At 38.2% G+C, this 13312-nt stretch overlaps 1 protein-coding gene across 1 annotated transcript in view; it reads right to left on the reverse strand.

Moving 5' to 3' along the window:
- Positions 1-10439, reverse strand: part of LOC128700413 (WASH complex subunit 4) — a 216713-nt gene extending 206274 nt beyond the window's left edge. Inside the window, exons 1-3 of the mRNA XM_070080171.1 lie at positions 10223-10439; positions 4172-4396; positions 1661-1762 (exon numbers count right to left, since the gene is read on the reverse strand). Of these exons, the coding sequence (XP_069936272.1) occupies positions 1661-1762; positions 4172-4396; positions 10223-10381 (486 nt within the window). The 5' untranslated portion in view covers positions 10382-10439. The remainder of the gene's footprint in view (positions 1-1660; positions 1763-4171; positions 4397-10222) is intronic.
- Between the last annotated feature and the right edge of the window lie 2873 nt (positions 10440-13312).

A 13312-nucleotide genomic window follows, 5' to 3' on the forward strand; every position in this document is an offset into this window, starting at 1 on the left:
TGCAATGTGGAGTAGGGTGCAAGCTTTTGCTGAGAAATATCACCCTGACCAAGGTGAAACAAGCCATATCTGCAACATGTTCAGTGACAAAACCTTGTCCCACTTCAGGCAAATCTTAAAGAGGTGCCAGAAACAGAGCTCTCTGGACAGATATTTTGTCTGACAGGGGTCCATGATTCTCAAGCTAATCCTAGTGCCATTAACCCTTTCAGGGTTGAGAGGCCCTCTCCTAAACTCGTTCTCAGGGTTGAAAATTTTTCGGAAAAAAGAAAATTATTTTTTCTATAAAATGATAAGAGAATCTTTTCCCGATCATAATGACACCAAAAGTATGAAATTTGATGGAAAACTTACAGAATTATGCTCTCGCGAAGTTAGCAGTCTCAACAATGTTTACGCATCGGCGATTTTGCCCACTTTGAGCTCTATTTTCAGCCAATTCCTGTGTACTAGTCAACAAAAATCATATTTATTTTGCTAGAACTCCATTTTTTCTATAGAATGAATACAGGAAACCACTCATTTACCATTTTCAACTATCCAATAAAGTCATTAGAAATTGTCAATTTTGTCAATTTCACACGAATTTCAGAAGATGCCAATTTCCAAACAGGGTTCAGAATAAGCAAGACAGACATTCCTGGCACTAAAATAACATTTTCTCTGTTCGTTAGTCACGTCCCCAGGCCCCTCTTACATTTCTTTTGCTTTCTACTTTGAATTTTTATTCTCACAAAAAATAGAAGATTTACTGTTATGCAGACTACTGCATTAGTGTAGAAATGGCATAAATAATATCAGTGCACTTGTGAAAGAATATTAGACTCACCAGTTGACGTGTATTGGCCGCTTGGCATGATTTGTTTACTTTTGAACTTTGGTAAAAATAAAAAATTTCTGCTACTTTGAGCTCAATTTCAAGGTACTTTTCATTGTGAAACCAATCAAAATCATCTCAGTTTCTGTAATATGTCTTCCATTCTATAAAAAAATACAGTGCAAAGTCGCTGTTTTAATCCAAAAAATCAAAGTTTTTTTTTTTCTCATTATGCACTGTGTGTTGCAGGATTTTTTTATACTGCGCACACTGACCACATAGACCCATTCTTTCATATGTAGGCCTACCAGCTTTCTCTCGCTAGATTTGAAGGCGCTAGAATTCAGGCGTTCTAGGACATCAATAACCCTGGTGCATAAACCGTACTAGTACATCGGAAACCCTGAAAGGGTTAAAAGACAAAGAAGGGAAGTAACCCCAGAGAGGGACTTGATACCTAAAGTTATTATGGATGGGGAATCCTCTTCCAAACAATAACCTCTCCTTCACCCTCTCTCCTCCTCCCTGTCTTCCATAAGCCAACAAGAGTCTTCGATACAGGTATGTAATAATGATTTAAATGTTCATTTATATGTAATTGTCATTGTTTTGTGTATGTAAAACTATAGTTAAACTTTACAATTATTTTTGGATGTCTGGAATGGATGAGTTGTATTTACATTAATTCTTATCGGAAACATTGCTTTGAATTTAGGCCGTTTCAAATTTACGCCGACCTTCTGGAATGGATTATGGATGATATTTGGGGTTTCATTGTATGTAGTGCTACCAAGAGACAAACTTTATAACAGTGAACAAAAAGATTTATAAGCTTATCCTCACCTGGCTGCACCAGCCTAATATAACATTCATCATTTCCTCTCGTAACGCACCGTTCCTGCTCACTGTCAATCCATCGCACTCATAACTTTGTCGCGTCACAGACTAAGGGACAAAATGATGGTGCAAATAACTGAATCAACAAACATTATATAAAAATAAATTACCATAATTCATAGACTGAAAGAATTAACACATTTCATTAGAGTAGAATTTTGGCCTATTCAAATTTTGTTGGCTTTCATCTAGGTCACGCACAGCAGCCCAGTTAAGTAAAATTTAATAAAAATCTGCGTTATTTTTAAACAGATAAATAGGAAACATAAAGGCAATGATCACAAGTTTGTACATTATTAATTGTATTGTGTATTAAAGGTAGATATGCCAACATAACACAATATTTCAAACATTATACAAGTGGTCCCTGATTTACAATGGGGCTATGTTGCAATGAACCAATCGTAAGTTGAAAATTCTTAAGTCAAATATGATAAATAAATAACTACTATCCTTTAATAAGTACACAAATAATTAGTGTAACTAAATACCAGCATTGTAAAGTAAAGAAATGAATGCAAGTTTATCTTATCAATAAATGTACAGTAGCGAATGTGCAATACCATCGAACCATTGTAAAAGTCCAAATATCGTAAGTCGAGCCATCACAAAGTGAGGAGCAGCAATACAAAACATCCACACACATTACTGTGCCCACTACACACACAGAACATTATACTCCACCATGAACCCTCCTCTCAAACTCCTCCTTGATAACTACAACAGAACACACAGGCATAACACAAGGCACAAAACACTCGTTTATATCCCTTGTGTCCATCTCTTCCTATACAAAAATGCTATGCACATAAAGGGCCTGAAGATCTGGAATTCATTGCCAGAACATACTAAAGGGCCCCTGCCTGCAAATCAATTTAAGATCCTATTTAGAAATCACCTCATCACCCAAAATTAACCCTTTGACTGTCGCAACCCCCAATCCTGAAGTGTCTCCTGGTGTCGCAAAATTTAAAAAAAAAAAAAAAATTATTTTTTCTTATGAAATGATAGAGAATCTTTTCCCGATTGTAATGACACCAAAAAAACGAAATTTGATGGAAAACTGACGGAATTATGCTCTCGCGAAGTTAGAGACATCGGCGCTGTTTACAAATCGGCAATTTCGCGCACTTTGAGCCCTATTTTCGGCAAATTGCATTGTTCCAGTTGCTCAAACTCATAGCTATTTCTTTAGAACTCCATTTTTTCTATCGATTGAGTACAAGAAACTGCCCATTTACCAATTTCAACTACCTAATAATGTGGTCAGAAATTTGCAATTTGGCCAATTTCACGAAAACTAAAAAATATGACAATTTCAAAATAAGGTCCAGAATGAACAATGCAGACATTCCTGGCTCTAAAATAACATTTTCTTTGTTCATCAGTCATGTCTCCAGGCCCCTCTGATATTACTCTTGCTTTCTATTTTGAATTTTTATTCAAACAAAAAATAGAAGACTTACTATTATGCAGACTACTGCAATACTGTAATAATTGTATAAATAACATCAATCCATTTATGACTGCATATTAGAATGGCTAGTTGGACATTTATTGGACAATGGCATCATTTGTTTACTTTTGAACATTGGCAAAAATCAAACATTTCCCCTACTTTGAGCTCCATTTCTAGGTTCTTTTTATAGTAAAATCAATCAAAATCACCTCTATTTCTATAACATGTTTTCCATTCTATCAAATGAGACCAAGAAAACGAGAATACAACCATAAATACTATACGAAAATAGACCACAAAGTCGGCATTTTAATTAAAAAAACGGTCGGAGTTTTTTTTTTCTCATTATGCACTGCGTGCTCCAAGATTTTTTTTATATGGTGCACACTGACCACACAGACCCATTCTCTCACATGTGGGCCTACCAGCTTTCTCCTATTTGATTTGAAGCCACTAGAATTTATGAGTATACATACGTCAAACACGGTACCTCGTAAGACGTATATATACGGCCGCGACAGTCAAAGGGTTAACCAAACAGTTACTAAAAAAACAGTTACTTAAAAAACTCCTAAATAGTTTATGACTGCTCAACTATTTAATTATTACTTCAAACTTAAAATTGTTTCAATATCATTATTGTAAATTGTGCTAAACTGTAATACTGTAATTTTTTATATACTTCATCTCAACTATAAATTTAATTACTATAAACAACTACCTACCTCTATTGCAATAAGAAAAATTATGTATAATAAAAATTTACTCCTGTCAAAATCACAAGCATTAAGGAGTCTGTAAGCATTAGGTTTAGTCTGCCCGAAATGCCTCGGCATGATAGTGGCTTTCTTTGTACTTCGCCAATCAAAATTGTGATCACACACACTGTAAACTTTGCAAAGAAATAAAATCTTTATCTTTATATATGGATTCAATTACTATTTAGTGTCAAGCACTATTTCCAAAACTAGCAAACACACTACACCAAAATTTCATACCGAAAACATCGTTCCCTGCATGACAAGATTCTCAACATCAGTCAGCAACTTCTCGAGTGGTTGTAACACAGCTTTATCCTGGCCAAACTTGTTCTGGTCTGAGCCGGCCGAGCGCACCAAGCGCCGGTAAGCTCCCCAGTGCTCATGTAACACTGAATTGTTAATTATAACTTCGTCCAATGTGATAAGTGTGGCCAGAAGTAAACCCAGATGCTCATATATAACCTGCAAGCAAGAAATATTATTAACAAAACTTGAATTATCAAAAGTAACAATAATATGGCTACAAGAAAGTAACAATACCATGCCTGCAAGAAAGTAACAATACCATGCCTGCAAGAAAGTAACAATATCATGACTGCAAGAAAGTAACATTACCATAACTGCAAGAAAGTAACAATACCATGACTGCAAGAAAGTAACAATATCATGACTGCAAGAAAGTAACATTACCATAACTGCAAGAAAGTAACATTACCATAACTGCAAGCAAGTAACATTACCATAACTGCAAGAAAGTAACAATACCATGACTGCAAGAAAGTAACATTACCATAACTGCAAGAAAGTAACATTACCATAACTGCAAGCAAGTAACATTACCATAACTGCAAGAAAGTAACGTTACCATAACTGCAAGAAAGTAAGAATACCATGACTGCAAGAAAGTAAAATGACAAACTTTCATTTCTTCTTCTTTCTTGGTTCACCAGCTGCCTCAGTAGGAGGCAGCTGGTGTGTTAAAAAAAAAAATAATGAATTACTGGTATTAAGGAACATACAGGAAAGCAGAGGTATATGTATACTTACTGTAAGTAAAAGGTTATAAAGATTACATTGGAACCTCGGTACTCAAACAGCTCCCTACTCAAAGTTCAGCACCTGACCAAACAAAGTTCAGCACCTGACCAAACAAAGTTCAGCACTTGACCAGACAAAGACAACCTGCCAGAACTTCGTTGTAAACTATTTCGTGTTTCTTAATTCTTATTTTTTTTTTATTAATTGTATAAATAAGTCACCATGGGGCCTACGAAGATTAGTGATAACAACCAATCAAACAGAAAATTGATTGGGAAGAATTTGCTCGATACTCGAATGGATCGGCACTCGAACAGCCTTCTGGAATGAATTAAGTTCAAGTACCGACGATCCACTGTACTTGTTCAAGACAGAGAAAAGATCAATAATTCTGCCAGAGCAAAATATCTAATTGGCTTTCATTTCACACTCATGTAATAAAATGGTAGTACCTCCCAGAGTGGTGTGTGTACCAACTTTCAACCAGAGAGCATAACATATTACATTCCAAAGAGGAGGAGGACAATTCCTACACCTTTGATCAAGAGCCTTTCAGCAGAGTTAAAGTAACCTACACTACTGAAGAGTGGTAAGGTCTAAGCAGAAACAAACACTACAACACAATATTGTTTAGGTTACATTCATACCATTCTGATCATGATCACTTCAGCATATAGTCCAGTCAAACCACAATTTACAGAAGTATGATTTAATCGATTTCAGATTTAGCAGACAAAATCTGTGGCCAGAAAATATTTGGAAACAATGGACAATTAGTGTTGTGCTCTGCTGGATAAATTGATTACCAAAATACAAAATTTATTAAATACAGAACTGTTTTATTGTTGCAGCTCAATGAATATATTGATTTTGTTATTTAATGGGCAAAATCCAATAAATCCAGAACTGTAGACTATTTTTACAATCATGGAAAAATTATTTCATAATTGTGATTTAACTTACAATCAGCTTTAATGGGCACCCACATCCTACTACTAGTCTGATAACTCCAACCATTAAAGTCTGTACAGTACTGTAGTACATAATAATGAGACTGATAACACCAAGGTTCACCAGTCATTAAAGCATGTATAGTACTGAGAATTCGTAGTTTGGAAGTTAGGAGGAGGTGCGGGATTGCCAAAACTGTTGTCCAGAGGGCTGAGGAAGGGTTGTTGAGGCGGTTCAGACATACAGAGAGAATGGAGCGAAATAGAATTACTTCAAGAGTGTATCAATCTGTAGTGGAAGGAAGGTGGGGTAGGGGTCGGCCTAGGAAAGGTTGGAGGGAGGGGGTAAAGGAGGTTTTGTGAGCGAGGGGCTTGGACTTCCACCAAGCATGCCTGAGCGTGTTAGATAGAAGTGAATGGAGACAAATGGTTTTTAATACTTGACGTGCTGCTGGAGTGTGAGCAAAGTAACATTTATGAAGGGGTTCAGGGAAACCAGCAGGCCGGACTTGAGTCCTGGAGATGGGAAGTACAGTGCCTGCACTCTGAAGGAGGGGTGTTAATGTTGCAGTTTTATAAACTGTAGTGTAAAGCACCCCTCTGGCAAGACAGTGATGGAGTGAATGATGGTGAAAGTTTTTCTATTTCGGGCCACCCTGCCTTGGTGGGAATCAGCCAGAGTGTTAATAAAAAAAAATAGAACTGTAATGCACTTCGCATTACAGCACTTTACTATACAGTAAGGCCCCGCCTTACGGCGTTCCACTAATACGGCGATGTCAAATTATGACCAAAATTTGCTATACAGCAAGCGGTCTTTTAAATACGGCACTCCTCACCAGGTTTGTTTACATTTTCCGTGACCACATCTATTATGTCAGGAAACTTTCCAAAATTTCAAGTGTTTTAAAGTTACTGCATATTTTATAAGTACTTTGATAATTATATTTATGTGTACCTGTACCTAAATATACATACACACTGTGCTGGTGTGCAGGTACACATTAAAATCGCTAAGTCTCTCTCTACTCATGACGCCAATACTACGTAATAATCACTCTTGGGCACACTAAATGTCTTATTTTACATCAATATAGGCATTTTCATTAATCCATCTATGATATTTTCCTCAAAATTATATATGAAACCCATTACATAGCATATAAACATGATACATACACTCAGAATAAAAATTAATGTAAATATGAGATTTGTTTACAAAGCAGCTGTTTACCTGGAGTTTACCTGGAGAGAGTTCCGGGGGTCAACGCCCCCGCGGCCCGGTCTGAGACCAGGCTGTGTAGGTAGTGTCGGAAGAATTCCATTTTCTCTAGTCAAACATTGGGGGGTAACTGTAGAAAAATATTCTTTTCGTATGCTTTTACTCTATGTATAGCAATTCACGACCCTTGTGGGTTTAGTGCTTTTTATAATAAATAATAACAATAGTAATAATAATTATTATTATTATTATTAATATTAATATTATTATTATAATTAATAATAATAATATTATTATTATTATTATTATTATTATTATTATTATTATCATCTTCATTCACTCTAAAAATAGTGTGTTGCTGTTTGTTTATTCTGAACTAACTTGTACACAATGTAAGAGTATTTGTATTGTGAGGTAATTATTATTAAAATAAAAAAATATTGAGGCAAATGTTTTACAAACTCTTACAAATGGACGTGAATGAACTAAAAGTAGACACATTAATACGCATTTATTTCGCCTGACCAACTGATCGTCCACTACCTGTTCAGTTTGTGTTCTTACATTGTCTCAACTCTGTATCTCGTTCTCTCTCTCGTTTACTCTTTCGTTAACCAGTTGGCTCTCATTGACGATGGCGTCTAAGGTTAGCTGTGATATAAAGAGAAGTCGTATGCCTCTTGCTTTAAGTGCCAAGTTAGAGGATGATGGTGTGCCATTCTGATTTTATTCAATAAACACCCTGCCACTCAACTCTCACACATTAATATTAATATTTTAAGGTAAGTAATAAGTGTACTCTGTGTGTATCTTACCTTTTATTGTGTTTTTAATGCCTATTTCTATTGCTAACTTAATATAAGTTAGTGTAAACTTGTTGTCTGGCATTTATTGCATATTTTATATGCTCTGATAATAATACTTTTGGAGCCTGGTGGAGGGACAACATTACGTTTTCTCTGTTCAGCCATCAGAGAAAACGTGTATAAATCTTCGTTTAGCCCAGCCACTCCCCCACTCCGCTTTTGTTTACAATTTTCGGCATGAATTATTCATTACTTTTACCTTCGCTTATGATGGCATCTAAAGGTAGTTGTTAGAAATGATTAAATTCAGTGAACAAGGCATGTCGATGTTAATAATATGGCTCTGGGCCACAGTGTAAGTAGCCGGTAGGTGTAGCCCAGGCTACACCTACCGGCTACACCTACCGGCTACCTACACTGACTTTATACAAATAAATACTACTCACCTCTCTTCCTATATTAAGACTACACATACCATACCCCCGGCCGGGATTGAACCCGCGGTCATAGAGTCTCAAAACTCCAGCCCGTCGCGTTAGCCACTAGACCAGCTAGCCACAAAAAGATTCATCCAACTAGGTATATTTCTACACCATAGGAAGGTTAGCACAGGCACCTCTGTGACCACAAATGCATGTTTTTACAGACGAATCTCCAGCTAGCGTGGCCGTGACGAACTCTAGCTCAAGTCCCTTCACTGCCGTCAACATGACTTAAGAAATCATAATGACACGATTGCAAACAAACCATACCCCCGGCCGGGATTGAACCCGCGGTCATAGAGTCTCAAAACTCCAGCCCGTCGCGTTAGCCACTAGACCAGCTAGCCACAAAAAGATTCATCCAACTAGGTATATTTCTACACCATAGGAAGGTTAGCACAGGCACCTCTGTGACCACAAATGCAAGTTTTTACAGACAAATCTCCAGCTAGCGTGGCCGTGACGAACTCTAGCTCAAGTCCCTTCACTGCCGTCAACATGACTTAAGAAATCGTAATGACACGATTGCAAACAAACCATACCCCCGGCCGGGATTGAACCCGCGGTCATAGAGTCTCAAAACTCCAGCCCGTCGCGTTAGCCACTAGACCAGCTAGCCACAAAAAGATTCATCCAACTAGGTATATTTCTACACCATAGGAAGGTTAGCACAGGCACCTCTGTGACCACAAATGCAAGTTTTTACAGACGAATCTCCAGCTAGCATGGCCACGCTAGCTGGAGATTCGTCTGTAAAAACTTGCATTTGTGGTCACAGAGGTGCCTGTGCTAACCTTCCTATGGTGTAGAAATATACCTAGTTGGATGAATCTTTTTGTGGCTAGCTGGTCTAGTGGCTAACGCGACGGGCTGGAGTTCTGAGACTCTATGACCGCGGGTTCAATCCCGGCCGGGGGTATGGTTTGTTTGCAATCGTGTCATTACGATTTCTTAAGTCAAGACTACACATATTTTAAGGTAAATAATGAGTGTACTGTATGTGCATTTTACCTCTCTGGGATGTTTTAAATATCGTATATTAAGTATGAGACGGGGAGCCAGTGCTACCTACACCTGGGCTACCTGCACCTGACTTCCTACAAATAAGTACTACTCACCTCTCTCCCTACATTAAGATTACAAATATTTAAGATAAGTAATGAATTTACTGTGACTGTATTTTACTTTGTGTGTTTTTAATGCCTAGTTCTATTACTAACTTAATATAATTTAGTGTAAACTTGTTGTCTGGCATTTATATGCATTTATAAATGGAAAAAAATGGAGTTCTGCCTTCCGGCAATGTCTGCTTTCCGGCGACAGCCTGGAACCTAACCCGCCGTATAAGTGGGACCCTACTGTACAGCATTTTGCTAATGCAGTGACTTTCAATTACAACCATTCTTCATTTATTCAGACGTCCTACAATAAATATATTCACCACTCACTATAAGCTAAGAAAAAAAATATTTTAAGGAAAATAATGTATGTACTATATACGTATTTTTTAGGCCAAGCTCTATTGTTCACTTGATATATGATAGTGTAAACATGTTATCATGCTTTTATATGCATTTGTAACTGAAAAAGGGCTATGTTTGACTTTACAGTGGTAGCCTGGAACCTAACCTGATGTATAAGCAGCGTCTGCCTCTACATAATAATGAATAACAACACCAAGGTTCACCAGTCATCAAAGTGTAGTACAATACTGTAGTACATGCTAACAAGACTCTGTATATAGTACATCATGTTACTGATTTCTTTATTTAAAACATGATAGTGCTCACCTGGAAGTGAACCTCAGACACATCAATAAAGCCATTAACTTTCTTCTCAGGGGAATATAGCGAGGTCATCTGGTGTAATACATTATGTGCCACCTTCTGTACACGTTGTACGTAACATGCTACTTGATGGAGTGTGGGCAGGATGCGTGATAGAGCCATCTGTGACTTTCCTGTGGCCTCTCCTTCCTCTCCAACTGCAAACAGACATATTCTCAGACAGGCAACAATTTATTAAAACAATGATGCTTTGGTTATTTACTATTGTCTTGGAGGAAGAGGAAGAGGAGGAAGAGGAAGAGGAAGAGGAAGAGGAAGAGGAAGAGGAAGAGGAAGAGGAAGAGGAAGAGGAAGAGGAAGAGGAGGAAGAGGAGGAAGAGGAGGAAGAGGAGGAAGAGGAGGAGGAGGAGGAGGAGGAGGAGGAGGAGGAGGAGGAGGAGGAGGAGGAGGAGGAGGAGGAGGAGGAGGAAACATTTCTGTCTGTCTATTTGTCTGTCTGTCAAGCTCCCTGTCTATCTGTCTAGCTCTCTGTCTCAGAGCCACAAGACTTTGTCATCACCTTTACTCACAACTTCAAGCAGAGTATAGCACTTTGTCTGGATTTTTTGGGTTATCCTAGGCAATTTATACTACGTATACTTGTATTTATTATGTGTACCTGTGAGACAGAGACAGATTGACAGAGACAGAAATCGACAGACCCTAGACTTAGGGTTAACATCTCTTTCCTCTTAAAAGAGGAGTGTTAATATGACAGTACATCAGTGAATCCTTGGTGTTTGACGCACTGTTTGCTCTAGATGGTGCTCAATTTAACTAGTGCTCCCACAAGGTACCAAGTGGTCCCAGATTTTTTTAATACTGCACACACAGAGTGTTAGAAGCCATTCTATGCTGACCAGGCATCTCAAGCTAATCGTGCCAAATTTGGAGGCAGGAAAATTAAAACATATATATACGTTTGGGGTGCTACCCTTAAGAACGTATATATACGTTTTGACCGTTTAAGCCGGGTAAAGTTGGTTTTGTGTGACTTTATTGGGTTACTTTATTAACAACACTCACAGCTTGTGTGTCTTTATTAACAACAATTTTTTACTAATATCAACTACAATGGACCACCAGTTCGTGATATTAATCCGTTCCTGAGAGCTCATCGTAAACCAAAATTATCAGAAAGCGAATCAATTTTCCCCATAAGAAATAATGGAAATCAAATTAATCCGTGCAAGACACCCAAAAGTATGAAAAAAAAAAACTTTTATCACATGAAATATTAAGTTTAATGCAATAGAATAATTACAATAACAACAATAACAATAGAATAATAACAATAGAATAATTGACACTTACCTTTAATGAAGATCTGGTGATGATTGATGGGATGGGAGGAGGGGAGAGTGTTGAACTTATTGTTTAGAAGGGAAATCCCCCTCCATTAGGACTTGAGGAAGCAAGTCCTTTTCCGGGGTAACTTCCCTTCTTCTTTTAATGCCACTAGGACCAGCTTGAGAGTCACTGGACTTCTGTCGCACAACATATCTGCCCATAGAGCTCTGTACCTCCAGTTCCTTTAAGATTTGTCTAAAATGGGCCACAACATTGTCATTGTAATAGTCACCAGCACAGCTTGCAATAGCTATGTTAGGGGGATTTTCATCCATAAAGGTTTGTAGTTCAACCCACTGAGCACACATTTCCTTAATCTTTGAAGTAGGCACAATGGATTCCACAACTGGCATAGGCTTCTCAGAGTTAGCCCCAAACCCTTCAAAATCTTTCTTAATTTCCATACTAATTCTCAGCCTTTTTACCACAGGGTTGGCACTAGAAGCTTTCTTGGGGCCCATGGTGACTTATTTTGCAGAAACAAGCACCAAAAACAGTGATACTATGGATAATATGGAATGTACCGAATGTATCCTTAGATGCACGCACACTGGCTGGCTTGAAACACTGGCACACATGGGGCAGTTCAGGCCACACGTGGACACATCTCGTACAAATCGCATTGCATACCAGGTTTTGTAACGGGAACCGAGGCAAATTTTTGGTGATATAATGCATCGGCTACTGGATTTATTGGATACTGATAGCATCGCGAACCGGGGGTCCACTGTATTACAAGTACAGTGGACCCCCGGTTAACGATTTTAATCCGTGCAAGAGGGCTCATCGTTATGCGAAATAATCGTTATGCGAATTAATTTTCCCCATAAGAAATAATGGAAATAAAATTAATCCGTGCAAGACGCCCAAAAGTATGAAAAAAAAATTTTTTTACCACATGAAATGTTAATTTTAATACACACAAACTGAAAAAGGCATGCACAATTACATGACACTTACTTTTATTGAAGATCTGGTGATGATTGATGGGATGGGAGGAGGGGAGAGCATTATCTTCTTACTGTTTAGAAGGGGAATCCCCTTCCATTAGGACTTGAGGTAGCAAGTCCTTTTCTGGGGTTACTTCCCTTCTTCTTTTAATGCCACTAGGACCAGCTTCAGAGTCACTGGACCTCTGTCGCACAACAAATCTGTCCATAGAGCTCTGTACCTCCCGTTTCTTCAAGACTTTCCTAAAATGGGCCATAACATTGTCATTGAAATAGTCACAAGCACGGCTTGCAACAGCTGTGTCAGGGTGATTTTCATCTATAAAGGTTTGCAGTTCAAACCACTCTGCACACATTTCCTTAATCTTTGAAGTAGGCACAATGGATTCCACAACTGGCATAGGCTTCTCAGGGTTAGCCCCAAACCCTTCAAAATCTTTCTTAATTTCCATACTAATTCTCACCCTTTTTACCACAGGGTTGGCACTAGAAGCTTTCTTGGGGCCCATGGTCACTTATTTTCCAGAAACACCACCGAAAACACTGTAATAATACGAAATATTCCGAGTGTATGCTTGGATGTTACCGCGGAGGCTGGCTGGTAAACAATGGGACGGCCGGCACATGTGAGGGCACATTGGACGCGTCTCGGACGAAAATCGGTATGCGGGTTTTTAATCGGTATGCGGGGCAAAAATTTTGCGATAAAAGTAATCGTTATGCGGAAAAATCGCTATGCGATGCCATCGTTATG

The sequence above is a fragment of the Cherax quadricarinatus genome, unplaced genomic scaffold (genome assembly GCF_038502225.1).
Source record: "Cherax quadricarinatus isolate ZL_2023a unplaced genomic scaffold, ASM3850222v1 Contig188, whole genome shotgun sequence".
Taxonomy (NCBI): Eukaryota; Metazoa; Arthropoda; class Malacostraca; order Decapoda; family Parastacidae; genus Cherax; species Cherax quadricarinatus.